Source organism: Lissotriton vulgaris, chromosome 10, assembly GCF_964263255.1.
Source record: "Lissotriton vulgaris chromosome 10, aLisVul1.2, whole genome shotgun sequence".
NCBI classification, from domain to species: Eukaryota; Metazoa; Chordata; class Amphibia; order Caudata; family Salamandridae; genus Lissotriton; species Lissotriton vulgaris.
Genome location: NC_141698.1, coordinates 545259318 through 545269686, shown reverse-complemented (window position 1 = coordinate 545269686; position 10369 = coordinate 545259318). Strand labels below are relative to the sequence as shown.

The 10369-nt window shown below is 46.7% G+C and overlaps 1 protein-coding gene across 1 annotated transcript; it reads left to right on the top strand.

Moving 5' to 3' along the window:
- The first annotated feature begins 326 nt into the window (after positions 1 to 326).
- Positions 327 to 9705, top strand: LOC147688498 (E3 SUMO-protein ligase KIAA1586-like). The gene is made up of 2 exons (XM_086939792.1): positions 327 to 1415; positions 9691 to 9705. Exons 1-2 carry the CDS (start codon positions 327 to 329, stop codon positions 9703 to 9705), a joined length of 1104 nt encoding a protein of 367 aa, XP_086795918.1.
- Positions 9706 to 10369: the final 664 nt, after the last annotated feature.

The following is a 10369-nucleotide window of genomic DNA, read 5'->3' as shown; positions in this document are numbered from 1 at the left end:
TGGCAGTCAAGATGAACACTTCAATGTTATCTGTACAAGACATCCATGACCACTTAGCTTTGTATGTGAAGATACCAGACAGCTGGAGGAGCAAGAACTATGCCTTTGAGTTCCTTGAGGCCATCAATTGCGTGATACACTGTGAAGCTATGACAGAACTTCAGCAAGCTTTGTATCACACCTTGATAATTGATGAGAGCACAGATATTTCTGTTTCAAAAATGGCCATCAATAGCGTGATACACTGTGAAGCTATGACAGAACTTCGGCAAGCTTTGTATCACACCTTGATAATTGATGAGAGCACAGATATTTCTGTTTCAAAAATGCTCATCCTGTATTTCAAGTTCCGACCTGTAACATCAACTGAGCATAAAACGCAGTTTGGGGGCATAGTGAAGCTGACTAGCTGTAATGCTGAGGCTATCACTACTGCCGTGAAAGAATTCTACACTGCCAATGAACTGGACCTCATGAAAATGGTCATGTTCACATCTGATGGTGCATCTGTGATGCTGGGAAAGAATAATGGTGTTGCTACTCGCCTTAAACAATCCATTCCTCATCTAGTTGAGCAGCATTGTGTCGCCCATCGAGAAGATTTGGGAGTTGATGATGCCTGGAAGAGGGTTCCAATGATTAAAGAGATGGAGACATTATTGAGGACTGTCTACACTGTGTTCTCCAGATCTCCTGCAAGGAAGTCCAAGCTGGATGAAATTGCATCGGTCACTGAATGTGAAGTTGTCTCTTTTCGACCACTGAATGAAGTCCGGTGGGTTTCAAGGCATTTTGCTGTTGGTGCACTAATTCGTAATTACAAAACTGTTCTTAAGTACTTTGAGCATGAGAAAGTTGAGGAGAATGATCCAATTGCTAAATATTGTTATAAAAAGCTATCGGACTCCAACTACCATATTTCCCTTGCAGTACTTAATGACATTCTGGGTGAATTTGCATCTTTGTGCAAACATTTCCAAAAAAGTTCTTTAACTACTGTTGAAGCCGTACAGTATGCAAGAGCGAAGATTGGTCAAATTAAGCAACAGTATTTGGGGGACACTGTCTTTTGGAGCAGCAATGTAAGAGAGCTGATGGTTTTGTACAAGGATAGGCAAGAGTTTGACAGTGGGCCTATTTTGTCTTTTGTTTCCCTTCTTTGTGAGCACATGCAAAAAAGGTTCCCTGAGGGTGAGCTAAAAGAATGGGCAAGTTTTGGGATCCAGGCAATAGCCACACAATCGCATTTTGATTTTGGGACTGAGAATATTGAAAGACTTGTTGAAAAGTATAAAAATGTCTTGGCCCTGGGTGATTGTGAAACACCAGAAGATGTTGTTCGACAGTACAGAGACTATAAATATGTGGTGGCAGAACATGTTAAGGGTGGGTTATTTACCACCTTTCAAGACATGGTGAGTTTCACTGTACGCAATGCTGCTCAGTATAGTGTTGTGTCTCAGCTTGTTGATGTCTGCGCAACATTTCAACGATTTACAAAAAGGGGGTGGTGATGAACAAAGTGTCTGAGTTAAACAGACCACTCTTACCCAGTCCAAAGATCAGGGCTTGATCCATCACCGTTATTTATCTCACTGCCCCATCCCAGCTCAGAACCTGGCTATATGCAAATCAGTCTGTCCCTGGCCCAGTGCATCATGGGAACAGGGCAGACTAAACTACCAAGCCAATTCTTCACCAGAAAGGAGACAAGCTACCGGGGACCGGTTTCTGGCATTTCAGCCTTCTTCGGCCCGGCTTGCTTGAATCCTGATGGAGCAGTGAGAAAGGGACTCATGTCTGAGTATACCCTGCCACACCTATAGTGGCCAAAAACGATTTACAAAAAGGGGGTGGTGATGAACAGAGTGTCTGAGTTAAACAGACCACTCTTACCCAGTCCAAAGATCAGGGCTTGATCCATCACCGTTATTTATCTCACTGCCCCATCCCAGCTCAGAACCTGGCTATATGCAAATCAGTCTGTCCCTGGCCCAGTGCATCATGGGAACGGGGCAGACTAAACTACCAAGCCAATTCTTCACCAGAAAGGAGACAAGCTACCGGGGACCGGTTTCTGGCATTTCAGCCTTCTTCGGCCCGGCTTGCTTGAATCCTGATGGAGCAGTGAGAAAGGGACTCATGTCTGAGTATACCCTGCCACACCTATAGTGGCCAAAAACGATTTACAAAAAGGGGGTGGTGATGAACAGAGTGTCTGAGTTAAACAGACCACTCTTACCCAGTCCAAAGATCAGGGCTTGATCCATCACCGTTATTTATCTCACTGCCCCATCCCAGCTCAGAACCTGGCTATATGCAAATCAGTCTGTCCCTGGCCCAGTGCATCATGGGAACAGGGCAGACTAAACTACCAAGCCAATTCTTCACCAGAAAGGAGACAAGCTACCGGGGACCGGTTTCTGGCATTTCAGCCTTCTTCGGCCCGGCTTGCTTGAATCCTGATGGAGCAGTGAGAAAGGGACTCATGTCTGAGTATACCCTGCCACACCTATAGTGGCCAAAAACGATTTACAAAAAGGGGGTGGTGATGAACAGAGTGTCTGAGTTAAACAGACCACTCTTACCCAGTCCAAAGATCAGGGCTTGATCCATCACGGTTATTTATCTCACTGCCCCATCCCAGCTCAGAACCTGGCTATATGCAAATCAGTCTGTCCCTGGCCCAGTGCATCATGGGAACAGGGCAGACTAAACTACCAAGCCAATTCTTCACCAGAAAGGAGACAAGCTACCGGGGACCGGTTTCTGGCATTTCAGACTTCTTCGGCCCGGCTTGCTTGAATCCTGATGGAGCAGTGAGAAAGGGACTCATGTCTGAGTATACCCTGCCACACCTATAGTGGCCAAAAACGATTTACAAAAAGGGGGTGGTGATGAACAGAGTGTCTGAGTTAAACAGACCACTCTTACCCAGTCCAAAGATCAGGGCTTGATCCATCACCGTTATTTATCTCACTGCCCCATCCCAGCTCAGAACCTGGCTATATGCAAATCAGTCTGTCCCTGGCCCAGTGCATCATGGGAACAGGGCAGACTAAACTACCAAGCCAATTCTTCACCAGAAAGGAGACAAGCTACCGGGGACCGGTTTCTGGCATTTCAGCCTTCTTCGGCCCGGCTTGCTTGAATCCTGATGGAGCAGTGAGAAAGGGACTCATGTCTGAGTATACCCTGCCACACCTATAGTGGCCAAAAACGATTTACAAAAAGGGGGTGGTGATGAACAGAGTGTCTGAGTTAAACAGACCACTCTTACCCAGTCCAAAGATCAGGGCTTGATCCATCACCGTTATTTATCTCACTGCCCCATCCCAGCTCAGAACCTGGCTATATGCAAATCAGTCTGTCCCTGGCCCAGTGCATCATGGGAACAGGGCAGACTAAACTACCAAGCCAATTCTTCACCAGAAAGGAGACAAGCTACCGGGGACCGGTTTCTGGCATTTCAGCCTTCTTCGGCCCGGCTTGCTTGAATCCTGATGGAGCAGTGAGAAAGGGACTCATGTCTGAGTATACCCTGCCACACCTATAGTGGCCAAAAACGATTTACAAAAAGGGGGTGGTGATGAACAGAGTGTCTGAGTTAAACAGACCACTCTTACCCAGTCCAAAGATCAGGGCTTGATCCATCACCGTTATTTATCTCACTGCCCCATCCCAGCTCAGAACCTGGCTATATGCAAATCAGTCTGTCCCTGGCCCAGTGCATCATGGGAACAGGGCAGACTAAACTACCAAGCCAATTCTTCACCAGAAAGGAGACAAGCTACCGGGGACCGGTTTCTGGCATTTCAGCCTTCTTCGGCCCGGCTTGCTTGAATCCTGATGGAGCAGTGAGAAAGGGACTCATGTCTGAGTATACCCTGCCACACCTATAGTGGCCAAAAACGATTTACAAAAAGGGGGTGGTGATGAACAGAGTGTCTGAGTTAAACAGACCACTCTTACCCAGTCCAAAGATCAGGGCTTGATCCATCACGGTTATTTATCTCACTGCCCCATCCCAGCTCAGAACCTGGCTATATGCAAATCAGTCTGTCCCTGGCCCAGTGCATCATGGGAACAGGGCAGACTAAACTACCAAGCCAATTCTTCACCAGAAAGGAGACAAGCTACCGGGGACCGGTTTCTGGCATTTCAGACTTCTTCGGCCCGGCTTGCTTGAATCCTGATGGAGCAGTGAGAAAGGGACTCATGTCTGAGTATACCCTGCCACACCTATAGTGGCCAAAAACGATTTACAAAAAGGGGGTGGTGATGAACAGAGTGTCTGAGTTAAACAGACCACTCTTACCCAGTCCAAAGATCAGGGCTTGATCCATCACGGTTATTTATCTCTCTGCCCCATCCCAGCTCAGAACCTGGCTATATGCAAATCAGTCTGTCCCTGGCCCAGTGCATCATGGGAACAGGGCAGACTAAACTACCAAGCCAATTCTTCACCAGAAAGGAGACAAGCTACCGGGGACCGGTTTCTGGCATTTCAGCCTTCTTCGGCCCGGCTTGCTTGAATCCTGATGGAGCAGTGAGAAAGGGACTCATGTCTGAGTATACCCTGCCACACCTATAGTGGCCAAAAACGATTTACAAAAAGGGGGTGGTGATGAACAGAGTGTCTGAGTTAAACAGACCACTCTTACCCAGTCCAAAGATCAGGGCTTGATCCATCACGGTTATTTATCTCACTGCCCCATCCCAGCTCAGAACCTGGCTATATGCAAATCAGTCTGTCCCTGGCCCAGTGCATCATGGGAACAGGGCAGACTAAACTACCAAGCCAATTCTTCACCAGAAAGGAGACAAGCTACCGGGGACCGGTTTCTGGCATTTCAGCCTTCTTCGGCCCAGCTTGCTTGAATCCTGATGGAGCAGTGAGAAAGGGACTCATGTCTGAGTATACCCTGCCACACCTATAGTGGCCAAAAACGATTTACAAAAAGGGGGTGGTGATGAACAGAGTGTCTGAGTTAAACAGACCACTCTTACCCAGTCCAAAGATCAGGGCTTGATCCATCACCGTTATTTATCTCACTGCCCCATCCCAGCTCAGAACCTGGCTATATGCAAATCAGTCTGTCCCTGGCCCAGTGCATCATGGGAACAGGGCAGACTAAACTACCAAGCCAATTCTTCACCAGAAAGGAGACAAGCTACCGGGGACCGGTTTCTGGCATTTCAGCCTTCTTCGGCCCGGCTTGCTTGAATCCTGATGGAGCAGTGAGAAAGGGACTCATGTCTGAGTATACCCTGCCACACCTATAGTGGCCAAAAACGATTTACAAAAAGGGGGTGGTGATGAACAGAGTGTCCGAGTTAAACAGACCACTCTTACCCAGTCCAAAGATCAGGGCTTGATCCATCACCGTTATTTATCTCACTGCCCCATCCCAGCTCAGAACCTGGCTATATGCAAATCAGTCTGTCCCTGGCCCAGTGCATCATGGGAACAGGGCAGACTAAACTACCAAGCCAATTCTTCACCAGAAAGGAGACAAGCTACCGGGGACCGGTTTCTGGCATTTCAGCCTTCTTCGGCCCGGCTTGCTTGAATCCTGATGGAGCAGTGAGAAAGGGACTCATGTCTGAGTATACCCTGCCACACCTATAGTGGCCAAAAACGATTTACAAAAAGGGGGTGGTGATGAACAGAGTGTCTGAGTTAAACAGACCACTCTTACGCAGTCCAAAGATCAGGGCTTGATCCATCACCGTTATTTATCTCACTGCCCCATCCCAGCTCAGAACCTGGCTATATGCAAATCAGTCTGTCCCTGGCCCAGTGCATCATGGGAACAGGGCAGACTAAACTACCAAGCCAATTCTTCACCAGAAAGGAGACAAGCTACCGGGGACCGGTTTCTGGCATTTCAGCCTTCTTCGGCCCGGCTTGCTTGAATCCTGATGGAGCAGTGAGAAAGGGACTCATGTCTGAGTATACCCTGCCACACCTATAGTGGCCAAAAACGATTTACAAAAAGGGGGTGGTGATGAACAGAGTGTCTGAGTTAAACAGACCACTCTTACCCAGTCCAAAGATCAGGGCTTGATCCATCACCGTTATTTATCTCACTGCCCCATCCCAGCTCAGAACCTGGCTATATGCAAATCAGTCTGTCCCTGGCCCAGTGCATCATGGGAACAGGGCAGACTAAACTACCAAGCCAATTCTTCACCAGAAAGGAGACAAGCTACCGGGGACCGGTTTCTGGCATTTCAGACTTCTTCGGCCCGGCTTGCTTGAATCCTGATGGAGCAGTGAGAAAGGGACTCATGTCTGAGTATACCCTGCCACACCTATAGTGGCCAAAAACGATTTACAAAAAGGGGGTGGTGATGAACAGAGTGTCTGAGTTAAACAGACCACTCTTACCCAGTCCAAAGATCAGGGCTTGATCCATCACCGTTATTCATCTCACTGCCCCATCCCAGCTCAGAACCTGGCTATATGCAAATCAGTCTGTCCCTGGCCCAGTGCATCATGGGAACAGGGCAGACTAAACTACCAAGCCAATTCTTCACCAGAAAGGAGACAAGCTACCGGGGACCGGTTTCTGGCATTTCAGCCTTCTTCGGCCCGGCTTGCTTGAATCCTGATGGAGCAGTGAGAAAGGGACTCATGTCTGAGTATACCCTGCCACACCTATAGTGGCCAAAAACGATTTACAAAAAGGGGGTGGTGATGAACAGAGTGTCTGAGTTAAACAGACCACTCTTACCCAGTCCAAAGATCAGGGCTTGATCCATCACCGTTATTTATCTCACTGCCCCATCCCAGCTCAGAACCTGGCTATATGCAAATCAGTCTGTCCCTGGCCCAGTGCATCATGGGAACAGGGCAGACTAAACTACCAAGCCAATTCTTCACCAGAAAGGAGACAAGCTACCGGGGACCGGTTTCTGGCATTTCAGCCTTCTTCGGCCCGGCTTGCTTGAATCCTGATGGAGCAGTGAGAAAGGGACTCATGTCTGAGTATACCCTGCCACACCTATAGTGGCCAAAAACGATTTACAAAAAGGGGGTGGTGATGAACAGAGTGTCTGAGTTAAACAGACCACTCTTACCCAGTCCAAAGATCAGGGCTTGATCCATCACCGTTATTTATCTCACTGCCCCATCCCAGCTCAGAACCTGGCTATATGCAAATCAGTCTGTCCCTGGCCCAGTGCATCATGGGAACAGGGCAGACTAAACTACCAAGCCAATTCTTCACCAGAAAGGAGACAAGCTACCGGGGACCGGTTTCTGGCATTTCAGCCTTCTTCGGCCCGGCTTGCTTGAATCCTGATGGAGCAGTGAGAAAGGGACTCATGTCTGAGTATACCCTGCCACACCTATAGTGGCCAAAAACGATTTACAAAAAGGGGGTGGTGATGAACAGAGTGTCTGAGTTAAACAGACCACTCTTACCCAGTCCAAAGATCAGGGCTTGATCCATCACCGTTATTTATCTCACTGCCCCATCCCAGCTCAGAACCTGGCTATATGCAAATCAGTCTGTCCCTGGCCCAGTGCATCATGGGAACAGGGCAGACTAAACTACCAAGCCAATTCTTCACCAGAAAGGAGACAAGCTACCGGGGACCGGTTTCTGGCATTTCAGCCTTCTTCAGCCCGGCTTGCTTGAATCCTGATGGAGCAGTGAGAAAGGGACTCATGTCTGAGTAAACCCTGCCACACCTATAGTGGCCAAAAACGATTTACAAAAAGGGGGTGGTGATGAACAGAGTGTCTGAGTTAAACAGACCACTCTTACCCAGTCCAAAGATCAGGGCTTGATCCATCACCGTTATTTATCTCACTGCCCCATCCCAGCTCAGAACCTGGCTATATGCAAATCAGTCTGTCCCTGGCCCAGTGCATCATGGGAACAGGGCAGACTAAACTACCAAGCCAATTCTTCACCAGAAAGGAGACAAGCTACCAGGGACCGGTTTCTGACATTTCAGCCTTCTTCGGCCCGGCTTGCTTGAATCCTGATGGAGCAGTGAGAAAGGGACTCATGTCTGAGTATACCCTGCCACACCTATAGTAGAAAAAAACGATTTACAAAAAGGGGGTGGTGATGAACAGAGTGTCTGAGTTAAACAGACCACTCTTACCCAGTCCAAAGATCAGGGCTTGATCCATCACCGTTATTTATCTCACTGCCCCATCCCAGCTCAGAACCTGGCTATATGCAAATCAGTCTGTCCCTGGCCCAGTGCATCATGGGAACAGGGCAGACTAAACTACCAAGCCAATTCTTCACCAGAAAGGAGACAAGCTACCGGGGACCGGTTTCTGGCATTTCAAGCATCTAGTGCAGACTGTGAACGAGGATTCAGCTTCATGAATACTATCAAGAGCAAATTGAGGAATAGACTAGAGCAGAAGCATTTGGACATGCTGATGAGGACAAAGGCCTACCTCCTGAACGGGAAAGTTGACCTAGACCGAGTTTATCAGCACTGGAAAAATGGCAAAGATCGCCGTGAGAAGCAACCCTGTCACCCATCTAGTGACGCCAGTTGACGTGTCTGAACAGCCCTCTACCTTCTTGTGTATATGTGATATTGTATAGGCTCGCAGCATTTTCCCACCCAATGAACTGTGCTCCAGTTAAGAATATTTATTAAAATCTAATGATGGTACCACCATTGAAGTCTTGTGCTTTTCTAAACTTGAAGTGTACTTGCCAGTGTAACCAGTTCATATCATGGCGTGCTTATCCAATATTGCAAACTGCCCTTAAGACCCTTATTGTGGCGCTGTATGTGTGAAAATGCACTATCTTTTCGCTTTTTAAAGAAAAATTTTGGAGTGCCATTTGGCGCCGCAGACACGCGCGGTTTGGTTCCTGGCGCACTTAGCCATGGTTGCAGCGCACAGAGACCCTCCACTGCCGCACACAGAGGAAAAAAATTAGAGGGAACATTGATTGACACCCTGAGACGATAAGTCTGAATGGGGGGTTGGTAAGATTTTTATGAATTTTTGGCAAGAAGTAAATCTTGGGTCTTCGTGGAAAAAGTTCAAATAGATAGTTTTTCACTTTTGTGTCAATCCAACTCATTTTCTCAGCATAGTCAAGTATTTTATGTAATATTTCTGATATTTCATTGGTGGGATCATGATCAAGTGAGCCATAAATGGTGTCGTTCATTACATGTTCTGTGCCCTTTTCCAAGTAGAAGTCAGTGTCCATAATTACAAGTCCTCCTCCTTTATCTGCCTTCTGGAAAGTTAGCTTGTCATCTTGAGCCAATAATTGCAAAGCACTGAATTCTGCTCGAGTCAAGTTCCTTAGTTTACGTTTGTAGTGTATTTTTTGCAAATCAGTTTTCACCAGAAGTTCAAAAGTATCCAGGGACTTATGAGATATAGGTGCTTGAAATGTGCTTTTTGGTTTAAACTTGGTTTGTAAGACATCACCTGATTGTACTGGACAAATGTTTGTAAAGAAGTGTTTTAAACGAAGTACTCGCATGAATTTGAAAAAAGAGACTTCCGTTTCCAATTCAGTTGTATGGTAAGCGCTAACAAATGACATTCCTTTATTTAGAAGATCTTCTTCAAATTTAGTTAGTTTTTTTGTAGAGATGTTAACTACGAGACTTTCCCCTGGCTTCTCAACCCTTTCTTTTTCTCTTTTTCTTTGTCCTTGTCCTCTTCTTGTCTTTTTTCAGTTTGTTTCGATGTAGTCGCATCCGGAGGTCTGGTTTGTTCCACTACTTTGTCTAAAAAAGGAGTTGATGATAAAGCATTACCATCCTGTGAGACTCCAGTAGTTTCTTTAACCTGACCAGTAGCTTTGGTCTTTAAGAGCTGACTGGCTGGTGGTCTAGAGCTGTCAGTTTCTTTATCCGAAATTACGCTCTCTTCTGAAGAGGCAGGTTGGGTCTTCTTTTGTGTGTATCGTCTCTGAGCATAAACTTCAGCCCATGTGTATGCTTTGTTTAGATTATAATCAATTGTATCTCTCTTGAACTTCCGTAACTTGGTTTCTTGAAGTTCTTTGCCATACTTGTCAAGTTTCTCATCAAGTTCTTCTAAAAATTTTGACCACGGTTCTTCTTCCATACGTTTTGAAACCTCATTCTTAAGATGGTAGATTTCTTCCTCTAATTCTGTTATGGTTTTCGATAGTTCTTCAATGAGGAGTAAAATAAGGTCCAACGAGCACTTGTTTAAGATACAATACCACTTCTCCATGAATTTCTGATTGTTGTTTAAGCGAAAAAGCATTGGTCGAATTGCTAGCCTTAAACCACGTGGTATCCGCTTCACACGATGGTATTGAATCAGCGTAGACGCATGGAGTCTCTGATTGAGTTCTCGTCTTGTAAGGTATTCCAATTGCCGTAA